This window comes from Arvicola amphibius, chromosome 12, assembly GCF_903992535.2.
Source record: "Arvicola amphibius chromosome 12, mArvAmp1.2, whole genome shotgun sequence".
NCBI classification, from domain to species: domain Eukaryota; kingdom Metazoa; phylum Chordata; class Mammalia; order Rodentia; family Cricetidae; genus Arvicola; species Arvicola amphibius.
In genome coordinates this window covers 88374056-88394356 of record NC_052058.2, presented here as the reverse complement: position 1 = coordinate 88394356, position 20301 = coordinate 88374056, and the positions used below count along the sequence as shown (strand labels likewise).

The following is a 20301-nucleotide window of genomic DNA, read 5'->3' as shown; positions in this document are numbered from 1 at the left end:
TCTTTCCTGGGACTCCCATGGACAGAGACAGATGATCCTCCGAGTCCATAAATTGGGCATGTCACCTTACAGGCCTTCTGTTCAAAAGTTCCCCAACTCAAGCCTGCCATTCCTCATCCCCTGGGACTGGAATCCTTATGAAGTAAATACCCCAGTGCCCTAAATCTAGGCAGCTCTGAAGCCTGGCTCTCCCAGTCCACTCCACCCACACAGCTGAGGTCACCCAGGCCCAGCCTCTTTTGCAACTTTCCCAAGTATGTGCAGAGAGAGGAGGAAAACTCAGAGGGAAGTGGCCTCTTCCCAAAGCCGTTTACGTGCTCAGCGCTGGCCAGATTGAAGCCGCCGCTCAGGAGAAGAGAGATCCAGACCAGAACTCCTACCTGGGTGAGGTGAGTGCCCTGCAGCCGCGGCTGCGAGTGTTTTGGCAGCCTCTCTGTCCTTCCAAGTGCCCAGCTGCTCCCAAACTGTCTGGGTGTTGGTGAAGAGGATTAAAAACAGCGGTGCAGGGATGAGACTAAGAATGCAAGAATGTGACAGGTGCAGGGTTTTAATCCAGCCCAAAGACCCCTGCTGTACAGAGAACGTTCCTGGGTGTGGTGGAGAAAGGACTTCCCTCCCAGTCACGGGGAGCTGGGGCCCAGTTCGGGGCATCTGTGGCAATGCCAGACAGACACAGCAACTCAGTCACAGGAGGATAGCGCTACGCCCCTAGATCTGCAGTTTGCCAGTAACTGGAGCCTTCCCAGAGGGCTGCACCCTGAAGCATCTGGTGTCAAACTGGTACATGGACAGGGTGTCTTCTGGGATGTCTATGTGGGGGCTATCAAAAAGACAAGCTCCCCAAAATAGGAAAACATCCCTCTTGTTCTAATCCATAAGTATTTCTTCTGGCCAGGAGCTATAATGAATGAGCCAATGAGTTGCATAGACCCAGGTTCTACGCTACTCATCAAGTGTGTTGTTCTCTCTCTCCTCTCTCTCCTCTCTCTCTCCTCTCTCTCTCTCTCTCTCTCTCTCTCTCTCTCTCTCTCTCTCTCTCTCTCTCTCTCTCTCTCTCTCTCTCTCTCTCTCTGTGTGTGTGTGTGTGCATGTGTGTGTGCATGTGTGTGTCTGTGTGTCTGTGTCTCTATGTGTGATGGGTTTTGTATGCATGATGGATACACACATTTACCACAACGCGTGTGTGGAGGTCAGAGGACAACTTTGTGGAGTTGGTTCTCTTCTTCCACCTTCACATGAGTTCTGAAGATCAAACTCAGGTCACCAGGCTTGCATGACAAGCACCTTTACCTGTAAGCCATCTTGCTAGCCCACCAATTAGTCTTTGATTCAAGTATCCATTGAGATATAATAACATTTTGTAAAATGCAAGTGTTCTATAATTGCTAGGCATTGTGTATTTGATTAAAATGATTGATTAGGGCTTATTGACCAATCCCCTATCACAAAGAGCCTGTGGAGATACGGGTTTCTGAGTATCCTTGGACATATGCTATTTTTTTGCATGGCAGGCATGTGCTACATGGGTGTGTGGATGGGCAAATGCATGGATGGATGAAAGACTCAATGCATGCATAGATGCATGGCACATGGGTGGATGCATCACTCCTCAGAAATCTCCAGATTCCCAGCTTAAGCCACCACGCTTTGGGGACAGGGAAATAGAGAGGTAAGAGGTGCTGTCTAGGGTACAGGCAGTCTACTTGGAGAATCAGGACAAACACCTCCCCCAAAGATCTTAAAGAATGAGAACGCTGAGTCTTCTGTGGGTGTACTTTGTGGAGAAAGCAGGTTTAGACCTGCAAGGATCTGAGTGGGTGAGGCAGACTCTCAAGTGATCCCAGCAGGCAACAAGCCTTGTGTTCCCGGGAATCTTACTAAACAGAAGCCTCTACACTCAACCTGTAAGTCCCACTAATTTTTTTAAGATTGAATATAGTATGGGGAGAAGAGAAGAAGCTGGGGAAGATTGTATACTGGGCAAGGAAACTGGGCTTGCTACAGAATTCTTAGCTATCCCTCTTCTCTGGTCTCCCTGACAACTTACATGGGACTCACCCAAGACAAGTAAGGCAAGAGGCTGTGCTGGGTCCTACTTGGAGCCAGTGGGAAAGAGAGGAAAGGGACGTGGAAAGGTGAAGGCTGAGACCCTCGAGAGTTCCTGCAGGCCAGTCACAAGCCCAGGTACTCTGCAGCAACCCAGTCTCCCTGGCTTTGCAGAGAAACTCAGGCAAATGGGCAAGGCCCAACTTCGGCTGGGATGTGCTGCAGGCCAAGAGCGGAGAAGAGGTGGTCCCTCTGGAGTCCTGCTGTGTGTGGGTTGGGCTTGCTGGGCTGGTCCTGCATTCCAAGCTTGCTACTCACTGTTCAGTAGCAGTGAAGATGACTCAGCCTTGCTGGTGGGGAGATTCCCTGCCTTCCTCTTTGAAGCTCTCGGTCCTGCAGTGAGTAGAAAGAGGCTGAAAGGGACAATGTGGCTATAGTCCAGTGAAGGGTAAAGGACGCTTCAGCTACCATCTGAAACTTGGGAGTAGTCAAGAGAGCCGCCACTGCTGTCTGCCCCCAAATTAACCAACCTTAGCACTGGGCCAGCCCAGGTCACTCTCTGAGCCAAAGGTCAAGGCTATTTTTAGATGTCAGACTCAGAATGTTCACCCTTTGTGGGATCAGGGTAGAGGAGTCTTTGGTGGCAGCACAGTTCCAGGGCACATCTGGAAAGAGGATGGGGATAGTGAAAGGGGTGGAGAAGTCACGAGGCACAGAAGAGGCAAATGAAACCCAAAGGAAAGACACCAACCCACGCCCCATCATTGCCCCTCCCAGTGCCTGGCCTTGCAGAGGAATTGAGCATTTTTGTGGGTGAAGAAACCTACCTCCGGTGAGAGGAGCAAGCACTCAGGGTATGTCTGGCTGTTTCCTAGGAGCCTAGCGTTGCCCAGTACTAGACCATGTGACTTTGACCTCCCAGTCCTATGCGCGCTCCGTGCTTGTAGTTTGAAATCAACCATGGCGGACAGGTGTGCAGCATCAAAAATGGCAACCACTGCAAATTGAGTCTCAGGACCTCCTCTACCAACCCCACCCCACAAAAGCATTAAACTCTGGATCTTTCCTAACCTTGTGATCTTGTTACGCTATCATAACATGATACACACATGCCATCTGCAGATGAAGCCACAGCCAGAAGTGTCCATTTTATCCAGGAGGGAGTGGAGACCCCAAAGCTAGTAATACTCAAGACTCAAGGTCACAGATACTCAAGGCTCAGGGTCACAGATGGGCTCAAGGTCACAGATGGGCTCATTAGGGAAGAGAGAGGGCTCTCTGACCCCCAAAGTCACGGTCATTGCCTGGTATGAGGCAGTCCCCTCCCCTCCCTAGTCACAGTGATTCATCCAAAGAGGAAATCACATTCAGTCACCCAGCCGGTCACACGTGCTTTGCACAGAGAGGTTAAGTCAGTGTGGGACTGGGGGAAAGAGAGAGGTTAAGTCTTCTTCTGATAGTCTTAGATTACAGAAACTGAGATCGCAGAATAACTTTTTAAAATATGGACACTTGAGACAGAATGAAATCTCATAGCCTCTTCTGCCTTCTTTCCCATCTCTCCTCAGACGGTACGCTTCTATCTGTGTTTCCAAGGACGCATGTGAGTGAGGTCAAACACAGAGACACACTGATGCTTATTCCTGACAATTGGACTCAACCACACTCTGTCAAACGTTCACGCTGCTTTTTCTTTTCTACTTAAATTACCGTGTGTGTGGGTGCATGTGCGTGTGCATGTGCAGGTCTTCACTTCATCCTTTTTAAAATGATCTTCTATTTCAGAATATACATGGATTGGCATTTGTGTAGGAATTCTGCTATTAAAAGAGGCCATGATTTTGCGAGTGAATGGAGTAGGGTTGGGAGCATGGGAAGGATCAGAGGCAGGGGGAAGGGTAGGGTGAAATGGTATAAATACAGTACACATATGAAATGTTTTAATTGGTTTAATTTTGTAAAAAGTAAGCATGTTGTTGGTGGACATGCAGGTAGAGCGATTATGTGCTCTGACAGGTCCTTCAGCGGCCAAGCTGCGTTAGCCTCGTTCATCTCCACTTACGGGCAAAGTCTCAGACCACAGTGGTACACTTTACAGTCCTAGATATTTGGGGTCCTGAGGCAGAGGACTGCTGGTTTGAGGCCAGTCTGGGCAATGACATGAGACTCCACCTCAAAAAGGTGTGAGGATGAGGCTCTTTGACCAAGTATCCACCTAGCAGGCTCCTGGCTTCAACACTTTTTCTAGTACTAACAAAATAAAAGCCTGGGTTATCAGTACCTGAGTTGCACTCACTGTACATCTCATTGTTGTGACAAAATGCCAACAAAGCAATTTGGAGAATTCGGGGCTTATTTAGGCTCACAGTTTGACAGAACAATCCATCATGTATGGGGACGGCACGGCAGCAGGAACACAGGGCAGCTGCTCACACTGCATCTGCGGCCAGCAAGCAGACAGATGAATGTCAGTGCTCAGTGTATATGGTGTTTATCTATATGCATATGTATGTATGCATGCATGTATGTATTGTGTGTATGTGTGTATGCATGCATGTATGTATTGTGTGTATTACGTATGTATGTGTGTATGTATTGTGTGTGTGAGTATATGTGATGTGTGCTTATGTGTATATGCATGTATTATGTATGTGTGTGCATGTCTGTGTGTATGCATGTATGTGTGTATGTATGTGTGTATGTATATGTGTATTATGCATGAATGTATGTATTGTGTGTATGTATGTATGTATATATTCAATATGTATATCTATTTGTTCCAGGGTCCTAGACCATGGAATGTGCATCTATATTGAGGGTGTATTTTCCCACCTCAATTAACTCAGTCTAGAAACTCACTCACAGATATACCCAAAAGTTTGTCTCTCAGGTGATGCCAGATCCTCCCAAACTGGTGATCAATATCAGCACATAACAGACAGTCTCTAGAACTGGGCCTGGATCCAAATCTCAACTCCAACCCAGGCTACACTACAGGGTGTGTGTTGTTAGGAACTCCCAAATTAGCTTCTGGAAAACATCTAGTTCTTAGTAAAACAGGGTTACTAACAGTGCCAACCCCACAGATAGTTTGTATGCACTAAAACAGCTAACACTCTAAGGCCTTGCCACTCTTAAGAAACCTCAATTTGTGCCAGTTAATGCATCACAACAACACACAAGCACAATAACACACTAATTTATTTAACCTACACAATGCGCTACTTATTTGCATATTTTCAAGGCCCTCAGCACAATGTCTGACAATAAATGTCAGCATATAGAGTGTGACATACCGTGGCAATGTGCGTGGTCCGTTCCCTCCACCTCCGCATGATGCGTGTCCACTCAAGTGCAGGTCCTCACGTACAGCTCCTGTTCAGCCACCCCAGGTCCCTCGCTCTAACAGAGCCTCTTCATCCCCCTGGCTGCCTTTTCCCGGTACACCCAAGGCTTTGTTGAGCACAACAAATCTGAGCCTAGTGCCCGCTGTGTCCATGTGCTCAGAACCACGGCTTCCAGTTCAGTTTATCTGAAGACTCCACGGCAGAGAAAAGCTTTTTCTGGCCTCCCATCCAAGCCCTAGCTCATCCAGTTGCTACAGTTACGGGAGTGAGCTATGAGTGACCTGTCCCCTCCCCCATCACACACCTTGTTTTCTAGGGATGGAAGCTTTGTTCAAGCAGAGTCAGCAATGTACTGGTACTGAGCCGTATTCCCAGTGGAGTGACCCTTTTCTGAGCCTGCGCTGACAGCCTGCTGCACAAAGGCTGGAGCAACCCCTGCAGGTGCTCGGCCATTGCCGCAGCTTCCCCATTTTCTGCCTCCATTTTGAAACTCTAAGTCCTTTTAAGATACTTATTGGTCTTTTAAGATAAAATACACTGTAACAAAGTGTTAGGAAACAGCTCTCCGTTGCTCTCCGGACCCTTGAGAAGAGATTACTGATGCTCACAGACCCGCCCCTTTCAAGACTTCTCAGCCAATTCTTGGTGACTTGTCTTAGTAAGCAGCAACATTGCTGCAGTATGCCAGCCCTGGTTAGCGTCCTTAGTTCCCCGCCTCTACATCCCTGGGAGATGGGGGATTTTGAATAAGTAGCTTAGAAGAAGAATGAATGGGTGGATGGATGAAATAGGATACACCGCCTCAGTCTTGCTCCCCTGAAGTAAACCAATCACCTTTTCCATTCTCCATCCCCAGAATTTTCCTATTTCATTCTTTGCACACACACACACTCACACTCACACACACACTCACACAAACACACACACACACCCGCACCCGCACACACCCTGAGCCTCGCTTCTTCAGGCCCACCATGTTGTCAGCTCCATACCTTGTCTGTGTCTTGGGAAGACTTTCTAGCGTTGCTCAGCTCCTGTTTCTTCTTCCCTGATGTTCCCTGCAGTAGGTCCTATGTGTTTCATCCCAGATGCTCCCAGTGTCAAGGTCAGAGCTTGCATGTATTCTCTCCACGGGAAAGGGGTAATTTGTTTATATTCAGTAGGGCATGTACAATTGGACTTAACTATTTTTCTATGTACACATTCTGTATTTCATGGGAGTTGTGCATATGGTGCTGGTCCAGCATTCCCAAAGCCCTGGATTCAGTCCCCAACACCGACAAAAACATCAATGCAATTGTGATATGAGATGAATCTTAGCCAATATTGCACACATAATTTAGCCACAACTTTTCACTCAAATTATAGAGCATGAATATTTTCCCATATATATTAAAATATTTCAAATACTCCATTCCAGTAACTACTAAGTAATTTGTCAGGTGTCCTGGCCCAATTACTTCTTCACCGTTGAGTGTTTATAAGCAAGGCTGGAAGGACGGTCTTGAAGTCTTTCCTCAAGTTTCTGGTGATTTCTCTAAGAAAAATTCCTAGAAGTAGAGGTCGGAACTATTTTGAGGTTCTCCGCACGTGCTGCCAAGTAGCTCTCCAGAAACATGTACCGATTTCTCCCCTTCCAGCTTCAGTAAAGAGCCTTGTGATTCTGCAAGTGCAGTGTGCTTGCTGGGGGAGGGACTCCCAGTCATCCAAAGGCTCCAGGCAGTCCCGACAATGGACCCCTTGTCCTGCCCACCCCATCCCCTCTTCCCACGCTGGCCTCCATTCCTGGCTCTAAGCGGTGCGAGGTCTCTGTTCAGATCTGTCCTGCTGTTTGGCACTCAGGGCTACCTCCCAGAGCAGGACCCTAAACAACTGGCGGGTGAGTGAGCTGTCAGTCTTGCAACTTTGGTAAAGCAAAGGGAAGGATGTACCCGGGATGCTGAGTCATGTGTGTCCCTCAGGAGTACAGCCCTGCTGGAGTCCTTAGCCCGGGACAGAGATCCTGATAGACCAGAGGAAAACGGAGTTCAGATGTGAGAGTCACAGGATGCTAAGTGCTGTTTGGGAAGTGTCGTGGGGACACATGTCGGAAGGCGGCAGTGACTGGGTGGGGAGGGTTAGCCTCAGTGACCACCACCACAAGCAAGACTAGTTAGTATGAAAATGACTTCTGTTTGCCCGCAGGCTTGAAGCCACTCATGAATCCCCGAAAGAAAGTGGACTTGAAACTTATCATCGTTGGTGCACTTGGGTAAGTCAAGCCCGGCTGCCGTGTGTTCGCTGATAAGCAACTTCACCACGGAGCAGTAAGGCCTCCAGGCTGTGCTGCCACCTCCAAGGGACACTTTCTGAGTGAGGGTGGCAGCGAAGGGCATCCTACTTCAAGAAGGGAGCTTAACTGCCAGAAAGAAGGTAGCGAAAACTTCTTGGTTTGAGCCCAGCTCTGTACTAACTGGCTGTGTAGACATTCAGCATCGCTGGGTCCTCCATGGCCTGCCACACCCAACAAAAATCCGAGCACTGTTGTGGGACACCCAGCCTTAGCCAAACTGCTCATTTCAGTTGGTTTCAGCTCCTAGAAACTACTCCCAGTCCTTTGTTCCCCAAAGGGTGGTCTCCAGACCATACATACTAAAAATTCAGAATCTGAGCAACTCTCTCTTGAGACACTTGAGCCCCTCCTAGGGTGTATACTGTGGTCTTTCTGTGGGTCCCCCCACCCCCCTCACCTCAAGTCACTCATATATCAAAGCCCATTCTCAAACTTTGATTTAAAAAAAAAGAAGTAAAGAAATTAATTCAAAGACTCAAGGAAGGACCACAGTGGAAAGGACATGGTAATGTCCTGAGAATGTCATAGGTGTCTCTCTCTCTCTCTCTCTCTCTCTCTCTCTGTGTGTGTGTGTGTGTGTGTGTGTGTTGGTATGCATTTATACATATGTGGAGTATTTTTTTTCCTCAGTGTGGGAAAGACCTCTCTCCTTCACCAATATGTACACAAAACCTTTTTTGAGGAATACCAGACTACACTGGGGGCCAGCATCCTTTCCAAAATCATCATCCTGGATGGCACCACTCTGAAGCTCCAGGTGAGAAGTCCCCTCCACTTCTGCAGTACACACTCCTAAAAATCGCCCGCTTATGTTGCAACGTGTACTAGAACTGGGAAGGCCTGGAGCAGGTCAGTAAAGCACAACTCCCCGCCGACCCCAGTCTCTTCACTGAGCACGGACACACCCTTGTTCATCTACTATAGCAGAGGTGAACAAAGTAACCGAGACAGATGATCTACAAACACAAAAGATACTCACTGTTGGGGGCTGGGGTAACAACCCCTGCCCTGATAAGGCAGACAAAAAGTCAGAGCTAAGAGCTGTGGGGTGTGTGTGAGTGGGGGCTGCACTGTCTGGGTATAGAAAGGCCATGCACCCCTCCACCTACTCACCATCCAGAAATGAAACTTTTAGCAAGACACAGGCTTGCTGGGTTTCCCTTCCGTCACTCATCAGAGCCTGGGGGTGCTGCTCTTCCCCTCCAGATCTGGGACACAGGCGGTCAAGAGCGCTTCCGCTCCATGGTATCAACATTCTACAAAGGTTCCGATGGCTGTGTCCTGGCATTCGATGTCACTGATCCAGAGTCCTTTGAAGCCTTGGGTATCTGGAGGGATGACGTCCTGGCCAAGATCAACCCCATGGAGCAATCATATCCCATGGTGGTGCTTGGGAACAAAATCGATCTGGAAGACAGGAAGGTACTGTGTGTTCATTCATTCATTCATTTATTCAACCAACTGAATGTAACGACTGCGCGCCAGATGCTGTGTTAGATCTCATACAGTGCTACGGATTCCTCCCTTCAAGGATTCCACAGCCTAATAGTGGCAGTTACAGTGCAAGGCGACGATAGCTACGCACTGTGGAAATTTGGCGATCAGAACGAACTAGGTCTAAGTCCAGAATAGAGAGCTAGCTCCTGGAAGAGGGTTCTCGACTAAAGGAACAGTGAGATGTGAGAGACACAAGTGACAGGGAGTAGGAGAATTAGGACCTCAGAGGAGCCAGGAGTCAGGTCTTGGTGGAATTCCATTTAATCTTAGAACAGTATTTCTGCCTAGAGTCATCACAGAGGGATCAATTTTTTAACCTACAAATTTTATAGATAATTTAATAATAATTAAAATTTTTATTAAGTTATACATGTGTATATATGTGTGTGTGCATGTGTGTGTGTGTGTATGTGTGTGTGTGTGTGTGTGTGTGTGTGTCCAGGATAGTCTACCCCATGACTGACTGTAGTGGCCCCACTTGCATGAGTAGTAGCCCTCACAGGGCTACTGATCAGAAAGTTCTTTCAACCTTTACTTTACCAAAAAAGTAATAGAGATTGTCTTAATTTGTAAAAATTGAAACAAAGGTATTTTGTGACAAATGAAGCCCCCAAAACCACCTGAAGGAGCTGTTAGAACCACATTCTCTTGGTATCTCTACAGGAAAAGCATTGATGTGGAACTGAGTCACTGTGTTGGAACTGGGTTTTTCAATGGTTCAAATAGAAAACCGCAGGAGAAATGAACCAAAACTTAGTACCAGGAAGTATGGTGTGGACAGGAGGAGGGAGGGAGGCAGAAGGGGTACTTCCAGCTGCACTCACCTACAGAGAGGAAGGTCCCTGTTCAGAGAGGAAGACATATGTGATTTGGGCGTCCAGAATCTGAGAAGCTTGGAGATGCGACCTCAAGCAGTTAGGGAACTGGCAAGCTTTGAAATACCTAAGAACAAAACTTCATGGGAGAAGTACGAGCTGGAAACAAGTCTCCAGCTCTGTATGGCTAGTTCAGGTTGGTAACAGAATCCGTCGGACATCCTGTCTTAGACAAGAACGCAGGTCTCCCTGTCTTTCCACACTGGGTCAGCTGCAGGGGAAACTTCACAATCCCCACCGCTTAGGTCAGATAGGCGCTCTGGGATCTAGTCCTGTCTGGAGTGAAGCAGGAAGAACGAGAAGTGGCCAGAGAAGAGGACGGCTCTCATTTTGTGGGACTTTCGTGGCGTAGCATTGTGTTCTCTGGCCTGGCAGGTGTAGTAAGTCCCTCTTCTATGAATCAGTCTTTTAGGTCCTTCAGACCCCTAACCGGGTGACATTCCATGGTGCCTAAAAGAAACAAGTGTCTCACAATCTCCTGCTTTCTTCCCTCAGCTTCAATCAGTCGTCTTAGCTCCAACCTGACTGTCCCTGCATGGAGCCCACACTTAACCTAGGCATACTCAGGCAGTCTGGCCATCTTCTAAGGAGTCTGTTCTCTCTCCACCTCATGACCTTTCTTTCACCTTGGAATCTTCAGGCATGTGCCAGACACCACCAGTCTGTCACACTCACCAGGCTTCAGAGGCCATATGTTACCATCAACCTCAAGGCCCTCTGTCGACTCCTACCGGGGGCAGGAGTAATTTATACTGACAACACAGCTTTCTCCAAAGGAATGCTATCCAAGCCTTCCTTCCAAGCCTTTTGTGTCCATGTTGTGGGTATTAGTGTCATTTAAAAGAGCCTTCGTCCCGAACCCTTGGAGATGTGCATGGTCCCAAGGTCACCCCAATGCACATGTGCAGCCTATTGGATTACAATGCTGAGATCCAAACATCCATTTTAACATCTCCTTTCATACATCCCTAAGGTGAAGGAGTTCAGGAAAGGAGGCCAGAGTTTTCTCAGAGAAGTAAGAGATACCCTCCACTGAGGAAGGAAACCAAAAAGGAGGCTTAGGAATCATGGTAAAGGTTGACTATTTAGAACCTCCCTAAATTTCATAGACTCCAAATCAATACAGTTTAGACTGGATTTTGATTACTTCCTTTTCCAAGCAAGCGAATCAGAGGGTGGGGGTGAAGGCTCTGAGGAAGCTGGAGGAACGGGGTGGGGGTGGAGGGCAGGGCAGTTGCAGCATCAGCTATTAGAGAGCAAGGTAGGATGGGGATGCAGAAGATGAAAAGAGAGCATGCTGTGGTCACAGAAGGGAAGGCTAGATTTGTATTTGCATCCGATTCTGTGAAGAAGATGGAGACGTGCAGTGATTTCTGGCAGAAAGGGAATTCTGGCTACCGAGAGTAGCGGCAGCTACTGTTGATGGAGAAAGGACGAGGGTTGCAAATGTTCAATGAACGGGAGGTGCCTGGCTGGGTGAAGGGCAGGTGACGGCTCATAAGACAGATGGTCTGAGCCACCAAGCACGGGGGTTGGGGGCATGGGGGACATGACAGACGGACACTGAGCTTTGCTTTAGAGAAGCAACGAGGCACCAGGCAAGCCAAACCCCTCCATCATCTATGAAGAGGCAGATACGGAAATGACCTCAGTGGAGATGGTGAGAGAGAGATGATGGGACCCAAGGAGAAGCCAGGGTCAGCCAAGTGGGGTGGGTAAAGGATGATTGGGGGAAGATGAAGGGAGTCTGTCTGTCAGGAAGGAGGCCCAGAGGTGGGGTCTGGAGAAAGGTGCCCTAGTGGGAACCAGAGGTAAAAGGTACTGAACAAGGAAACGGGTTCAGGAAAGGGAAAGTGGGAAGAGAAAGCAGAGAGGCTGACCACAAAGACCCCACACTGTTAGGACCAAGAACCAAGGAGAGGGGCTGCTGCCCTCACGTCTCCTTGCTCTGATGCCAACTCTTTTTTGGCATCTGTTTGTCAACCCCTGGTTGGGATGAGGAAAATGAAGACTAGCCAAGTGACTATCTAGGGAGGCTTGCACTCACTGGTGCAAAGCTGAGTGGTTAGGTACCATCTCTTTCAGCACCCCGGCTGAGCAGCCCACCAATGGTCTGCCCTGTTCCCGGTGTGCCCTAAGTCCACTCCAACCTCTTCTCTGGTGTCGAAACCAGATGGATTTCCTATATTATTTGAGGATTAGTGGAAATATTGTGATTGTATACACCTTAGGGACAGGCTTGGAAAAGTAGATTTTCCTACTTTTGTTGTTGTTGTTGTTGTTGTTGTTTGAGAGCGGTTTTCTCTGTGTAACAGCCCTGGCTATCTTGGAAGTTCCTCTGTAGACCAGGCTGGTCTTGAACTCACAGAGATCCTCCTACCTCTGCCTCCTAAGTGCTGGGATTAAAGCTGTGCATCACCACTGCCTGGCTTAGTTTTTCCTACTTAATTATAGGAAAATTAATACATTGATAAACTTGGGGAGGAGGAAATTCTGGACTCAAGCAATGATGATGGCCCCACAACAGTAGGCGTATACAAGTGTAGTGGGATATATGGTTTGTATTTTGATAAATAAATCTTGCCTGAAGACCAGAAGCAAAGATAAAGCCACTAGAGGTCAGGCAATGGTGACACACACCTTTTTTTTTTTTCTTTTTCTAGTTTTTCGAGACAGGGTTTCTCTGCAGCTTTTTTAGAGCCTGTCCTGGAACTAGCTCTTGTAGACCAGGCTGGCCTCGAACTCACAGAGATCCGCCTGCCTCTGCCTCCCGAGTGCTGGGATTAAAGGCGTGCGCCACCACCGCCCGGCTTGTGACACACACCTTTAATCCCAGGATTGGGAGACAAAGTCAGATGGATCTCTGTGAGTTCAAGGCCACCTTGGGCTACACAAGATCAATGCAGAAATAAATTCAGGTGGTGGTGGCCTACACCTTTAATCCCAGTCCTAGGGAGAGATACACCCTTAGTCCTAGCACTAGAGGAAATATAAAATTTGAAAAGAGAGAGGCTTAGACTGTCTAGTCTGCTGTTGCCCAGCCTTGATAAAGGTAAGACTTCTCTGGTGTCTTGGCTGCTTTGCTTTTCTGGTTTTCGGGTTGAGCCCCAATTTCTGTCTCTGAGTTTTTATTATTTGTGCTACACTTAATGCCCTGAATTATATGCTTAAGTATGACTACAATGTTGTTATATATGGTGTGTATCTTACTATAATAAATATGTGCATATATATATATATATGCAAACACACATATAGCCAGAATGATTTGAAAGAAATGACTGCCTTACTTTTTTTGGTTTTTTTTTTTTGTTTTTGTTTTGTTTTGTTTGGTTTGGTTTTTTTTGTTTTTCGAGACAGGGTTTCCCTGTAGTTTCTAGAGCCTGTCCTGGAACTAGCTCTTGTAGACCAGGCTGGCCTCGAACTCAGAGATCCGCCTGCCTCTGCCTCCCGAGTGCTGGGATTAAAGGCGTGCGCCACCACCGCCCGGCCCTTACTTTTGTAAAAAAAAAAAATCCCTTCCACAGAAGCCAACAGTGGGAGAATCTTGGTTCTTGAGAAAGGGGCTATAACATCTGAGCTGCGGAGACTTATTCACTGGAGCTTTAATGCTTAGCTCCATGTCCAAGAGTGAGTTCTGACCTACCACCAATGGAACTGGGATGGTGTTTCTTACAATAGTCTGTTATTCTTAGAGGTTTGCTAGCTAGGATCATATATGCTAATTCTTTTAAAGTTTTATTTATTCTCATTTCATGTCTATGAGTATTTTGCTTACATGCATGTAAGTGTACCACATAAATGCAGTGCCTGCAGAGGCATTGGATCCCCTGGAACCAGAGTCATAGTAACTGAGCTGCCATATGGGTGTTGGGAACTGAACCCAGGTCCTCTGCAAGAGCAGCAAAGGTTCTTAACTGCTGAACCACCTCTCCAGCCCCCAGGTATGCTAATTTTGAATTTATAGAATGATCATTTTAAATATATACGAGGAGAAGGCATCAAAACCAAAACTATGCAAATGGAGGCCAATATGACAGTTCAGCAGTAAAGGCCACAGACCTTAGGAAGCCAGTGAGTGAAGTGGGCTCTAATTCTGGCAGGTCCATGTCCAAATCCTGCCCAGGCTGTGTTCTGGGCAAAAGTCATTCTCCAGGTCAGTGGTTCTCAACCTCACTGATGCTGCGATCCTTTACACAGTTCCTCGTGGTGTGCTGACCCCCACCCCCAAACATAAAATTATTTTCATTGCTACTTCATAACTGTAATTTTGACACTTTTATGAATCTTGATGCAAATATCTGTATTTTCTGATGGCCTTAGTGACCACTATGGAAGGGTCATTCAATCCCCAAAGGGGTCAGGACCCACCAGTTGAGATCCACCGCTCCAGGCGCCCATCTGTAAAGTGGCGTTGGCAACACCCACCTCAGACATTCATGTTAGGAACTGAAAAGATCAAATATGGAGCTTCAGACAGAGGAGAGGCTCTCAGTCATCAAGAGAGGCAGTTGTCATGATCCTGGGACAGGGCAATGGTATGAATGGAAGAGAAAGGAGAGATGCTCAAAAGCTGAGGGTTGGCCTCACTTTGTGACAAATGGCTCTCAGTCTCACACAAGAGACCTCACTCCCTCGGGTGCTGGTCCCTTTTTATTTCCTCTTTTCAAAATGTCTATGCATGTGAAGGGGGCAGGCATGCATGCATGTGTGCGTGTTGAGGAAGGCGTTTATGCCCCTGCATGGGCAGAGGCCAAGGAGGCCATCAGATGATGTGAACCTCCTTGTTCTCTTGAGACAGAATCTCTAATTGCACCGAAGCTTGCCTTGTCTGTGAGGCTGATTGGTCAGTGTCCTCTCAGGACTCGCCCCCCTCTCCCCCCCACCCCCCCGCCGTCTCTGGCTCACAGCACTGGAATCTCAGGCATCTATGGACATACCCAGCTTATATGTGGGTGCCAGGGATTTGAACTCAGGTCCTCATCCATGGGCAGGGAATGCTCTTACCCACTGAACCATCTTCTTAGTGCCATGTTAGTTCTTCCTAATGACCTCATCTCCTTTATTCTCAGCATCAACAGAGTTGCGGGGGAGGGAATCAATCTCGACATGGGTTCTGGAGGGAACAAACCACACTGAAGCCACAGCAGCAACAGTAGCAGTGACTGTGGCACCAGCAATGCAGAAACTGATCACTTCTCTCCCCCAGGTGTCCCAGGAGGTGGCCCACGGATGGTGTAAAGCGAAGGACATGCCTTACTTTGAAGTTAGCGCCAAGAACGACATCAATGTGGTCCAAGCCTTTGAGGTTCTGGCCAGCCAGGCTCTGCTGCGGGTGAGTGATGTTGGGGTGGAACCAGTCGGAACTGCCCTAGGCAGGAGTTCTCAGGATCTTCCGAAGAAGAAAATGTGGGAATATGAGGGGATAGGGGTATTCATCTTTTTAATTATTTAGTAGTTGGATGGGTTTGGCAATTCTGGTGCCATGAATGCCAGAGGCATAAAGGACCTGGGAGTAGGTAGTTGGTCTCACAGTCTGGCCACCTGTCCCGATCCCTTGTGGAGTATTCAAAATGTCAGTCCTGTTCCTGGTGCCCGGGGAGTCTAACTCAGTGAGGACTTGAGAAGTGGTCTCTAGGCCAGTTCTCACTGTGGGAGAGAATTCTCGTGGAGCCAAGCCTGTATGCAGTCAAGTGGAATTTCCAGCCTATAGGAGCTGCTGACAGCTTCCAATCAGAACAATAAATAGACCTGGGCACTTGCATGTGACATCTTAAACAGCTTGTACTGAGTGTGACATCTGTGCCAGACACTGTGCAGGCAGGCAGCAGGGGTTCTTCAGACTCAAGAGGAAGACAAAGAGCACGAGTGACTGCCACACAACGTTTGCACGGTGACGCAGACACGGTGATGGGGTCCAGAGACGGGGTGTGGTGACAGCCCGTGTGACGGGAGCGGCCCTTGAAGGCTGCCAGGAAGCTATTGTGGGTTTTACTTCTGTATGTTTTGATTTGGTTTTCTGAGACAAGGTCTCACTCTGCAGCCCAGACTAAGCTCTAATTCACAGCGCCCCCACTCTGTGTCCACCTCTACAGTGTTGGGGGTCACAAGTGTGTGCCACCAGGCCCAGCTAATGGCAGAACTTTAATGTTGCAATGTGGGGGGTTGAAAGTTTGGTACAACTTGGAAATCTTCTCGTTACCTCGTTCTACCAACTCGAATTAAGAGAGGTTTCTTAAGAGAAGGAACAGGCACAGTGTCACATGCCTTTAATACCAGTACTCGGGTATTAAAGCAAAGGCAGTCAGATCTCTGTGAGTTCGAGGCCAGCCTGGTCTACATGGTGAGTTCCAGGACAGCCAGGGCTACATAGAGAGACCCTGTCTCAAACAAACAGAAGGTAATGATTGTCAGAGAGATAGTTTTAAGTGGAAGAAATGAACAAGGAGAGGTTAGGAGCTTGGAGGCACCCCTAGGTGTGAATGGCTGCCATCGCCCCGACCTCATTGTGAGTGACTGATGGCCTGCATGACCCATGTTGTCCCAAAGAAAAGACCCTGTTGGTGGGGACAAGCAGCATTTGCCTCCAGCAGCTGCACAAGGGAAGAGCTTTCTCTGTTCCCACGACCCAGCTGGACCTCAGGTCAGCCTCCAGCTCTCACTGCCTCCTGAGAAAGAACAACAGAGAACACCCATCTTAGTGCATGGCCTGTGAGTGTGGCTTTGCCACAGGCAGGAAAGCAGGTTCCTAAGGTGCAGGTGAGCGTGCCTGTACCGTTAGCCAGGACAGCTTATCACAACTTAGCAGAGTTATGTGGTGCAATTATTGCCAAACACTCAGTCACAAGGAATCAGCTGTCCTTCGGGGGAGAGTGTCCTTCCCTTCCTATTAAATTGGATTTAAGATATATCCTTCCCACAATGTCACTTTCATCATGTGGGGTCATTGGCAGAGCGTGTTCTGCTCGTTCTAGCTAACATCCTTTCTCTGCAAAGGAAGAGCTCGGCGAGTCGCTGCAATTCCTGATACTCGTGCAGGAGTCTGAGCTGGGGCCTGGAGGTCATAGGCATGGTGTCTGCTGTCAGACTGACCTGGAGAAGGTCCTGTCCTAGTAACTTCACATGCATGCCTGTCAAAACATATGCCTGACCTGAGCCTGATTCCCTGTGTCTAGAATGAAAGCGTCCCATCCCATAAACATTCCCTGAGCTGCCACGCAGGGATTCAGGACGGGGCCCTACAGCGCTCAGACTCAGGAGTGGGACACACGAGAGAAACAGAGGGAAGCAGGAGTGGTTAACAGAACCTTCTGCTCTTCCCAGACATGGTTCTCATACCCATGTCAGACGGATCTCAGCTTCATCAGCTCTAGTTCCAGGGGATCTGACCCCTGAACTCTGACCCTTCGAGAATCATCACTCATACGCACATGTAGGCTCGCACCACTACACATAATGAAAAAATAAAAAGAAATCCAGAAACAGCAACAGCAGTCTTTCTGTGTTACCCATGACTTTAGAGCCTGTGACCCTAACACCCAGGCAAAGGGCAGAGGATTGCTATTTCCAGCCATGAGGAGACCCTGGCTTTAAAAAATGAAGAAAGATTCCATGGCCTTGGGGAAATCTTAGCCTTCCCTGGAAGCAAGGGATGGAGGTTCTTAGAAAGGAAGCTGGGTGTGCACCAAGGGGCTTTTTAGGTGGGCAAGGGACCTTCTGCGGTGCTTGTGGGGGCAGGAGTTTGGATAGTTGGCAGAGAGGAAACAGTGGCACGGAGACACTGAACTGCTAAGGCGAGTCTCCCTATACCTGGGATGGGGACCTCAGGGGCCAACTAGGCTCCTCCAGATGCCAGAAGAGACAGGTAGGGCCCTGGGCACAGAGAATATTGCACGTATTTGGTGTGGGCGGTCCTTCTGCCTATGTGTTGCTTTTATTGGTTAATGAATAAAGAAGCTGCTTTGGCCTGTGATAGGACAGACTAGAGCTAGGCGGGGGGAAACTAAACTGAATGCTGGGAGAAAGGAGGCGGAGTCAGGAGATGCCATGGAGCCACCAGAGGGGAAAGACACAAGCTGCCAGCTGGAACCTTGCTGGTAGGCCACGAACCTTGTGGTAAAATATAAAATAATGAAAACGGGTTAATTCCAGATGTTAGAGCTAGCTAGCAATACACTTAAGCTATTGGTCAAACAGTATTACAAACAATATGATTTCTGTGTGATTATTTTGGGGCTGAGCAGCCAGAAACAAACTAACAGCCTCCAACAACACGCACTGGAATGTTGGTGGGAACAAGTATCCATCAGAGATGAGGGGCCAGCTGTCCATCTCTGCCAAAGCCCAAATGTTGCCTCAGTTGTCCCTTTTGGGGAATGAGAAGTTATGGAACTAGAAGTCAGGGGGCTGAGCTCCTGTAACCCTTCCACTGAAACCCTCTGGACTCCAGGACTCTAGGGAAGAGGCAGGACAGGGAAGGAAAGGGAGAAGGCGGGACGGCTCGGGCTTCCCTTAAGGTCCTTGGTTTCCCAATAACATCACAGAAAAGATGGAATCTGCAGCTCCCAGGGCCCATTGAGAAGCCACGAGCCAGGGTTTTCATGTCTCAGGCTGTGACTACTGACTCCTCTTTCCTCCCCAGTACCAAGGCACTGTAGAGAGTCACCTTGTGGACTCCATCAAGCTCTCTCCAGGCCAGCCGAAGAGCAGATGCTGCTGACTTCTGGGCTCGTACTCGACCCCCACCAGCAGCAGGGCAGGACGCGGATTGCAAACTCACCTCCTCCAGCCCCCTGCATGCCCCTACCGAGGCCGGAGGCTGCAGCAAGAGAGAATGCCGCAGGCCAATCCTGAGCCCAGAGCAATCACAGGACTCTCGACAGCTCAAGCTCTTCAGCCTCCTCTCCCCTGGCACAGTCTGCTCACCTCTGCAGACAGGCTGCTCCCTTGAGCCCTCAGACCTGTAGCTTGGGGATGGCATTACAGCCCTGCTTCCCTCAGTGGCCAGGCTGAGGAGTCAGGACAAGAACCGAGCTTCTGCCCGCAGCTTCTTCCGGGGAGAACTGAGGACCCAAGATAAAAACAATTGTTCCTGATTCCCAGGTGCTCAGACAACTCCCACAACTGACCAGGCCTCAGTGTGTCCACCTGCCCGATGAACCATCCCAAGGTCCCCATATCCCAGTGCAGTTTGAGGACCAGAAGATCCAATTAGGTGCTGCAGACCTTGCTGTTGCGGACTTGCTGCTGCGGACAGACTCATTTACTCCTTCAGCAAGTATTGTTGATGCCTTTGATGTACATTGCACTGAGCATTGGTAGCACATAAAACAGACAGGAGTCCCAATTTCCCAAAGAAATCTGGAGAGAAAGGGAGTCAGCAGACACAGAGTAGGACAGATAGCAATGAGGGGCTGTTTTAGACAAAGGGGTTCATGAGGGCTTTCCTGTGGAGGTGACAGCTGACTGACACCTATGGTATGAGCTACAGGAAGAGCCTATCAGGAGAGGAAGCAACGAGGCCTTGAGGTGATGGACAGAAGGCTATATTCCATATGAAAGGTCTTTGCCTGAGGTGTCAAAGCTGCCATCCAAGGAAATCCTGCTCCCAGAGGGCGCCGTGATGATTTGGTGACGACCACCAGGGGGCAGAAGTGACCTCTGCTTCCAGGCTGTGGCGTTTGTTCTGGGGACACTTGAAAGGCTGGTTTTCTGTCAAGTAGATGGCTGAAGCTGTTCCCAGGCTCTGGGAATGTCAAACCCGGGTTTGTTGGGTAAGAATTCAAATGTCTTGAGTAAAAACTTCAGGATCCTTGATTCAGGCAACCAATCAAAATCAGAGACAAATCCCAGAGCGAGGTATCTGGAGAGCATACAGATTCTGTGCCCCGAACATTTCAAGGTTAGAACCTGCTTTTTCTTCCGGCTTCACACCACAGATAGGGTGGCTCAGTCTGAAGGAGGCAGTCAGGATGAACCTTTAGGGTTTTCCAATGTCAGGTTCATGCCTCATGCCTACCACAGGCATTTCCTGTCTCCACGGGAGTCTCCTTCCTGAGTCCCAGGGAGGACTAACGTGTTAATCTGAAACTATAGGAAGAAGCACCTGACACCAAAGATTCACTGAGAGGATCAGAGCACTAACCAGGGACTCAAGGGCCCCGTCCGCCCACACCTAGCTCTGGAGTATAAAGCAAACCACCAT

General features: G+C 48.6%; 1 protein-coding gene across 1 annotated transcript; it reads left to right on the top strand.

Moving 5' to 3' along the window:
* The first annotated feature begins 272 nt into the window (after positions 1–272).
* Positions 273–18959, top strand: Rab7b (RAB7B, member RAS oncogene family). Its single transcript, XM_038350147.1, has 6 exons — positions 273–389; positions 7578–7644; positions 8356–8482; positions 8932–9147; positions 15307–15432; positions 18739–18959. Exons 2-6 carry the CDS (start codon positions 7592–7594, stop codon positions 18814–18816), a joined length of 600 nt encoding a protein of 199 aa, XP_038206075.1. The 5' UTR covers positions 273–389; positions 7578–7591; the 3' UTR covers positions 18817–18959.
* The last annotated feature ends 1342 nt before the right edge of the window (positions 18960–20301 follow it).

Coding starts and splice junctions, on each gene's coding strand:
- Rab7b (XM_038350147.1), top strand. CDS start 7,592: ATGAATCCCCGAAAGAAAGTGGACTTGAAACTTATCATCGTTGGTGCA. Junction 7,645..8,355: donor ATCATCGTTGGTGCACTTGG/GTAAGTCAAGCC, acceptor TTTTTTCCTCAG/TGTGGGAAAGACCTCTCTCC. Junction 9,148..15,306: donor TCGATCTGGAAGACAGGAAG/GTACTGTGTGTT, acceptor TCTCTCCCCCAG/GTGTCCCAGGAGGTGGCCCA.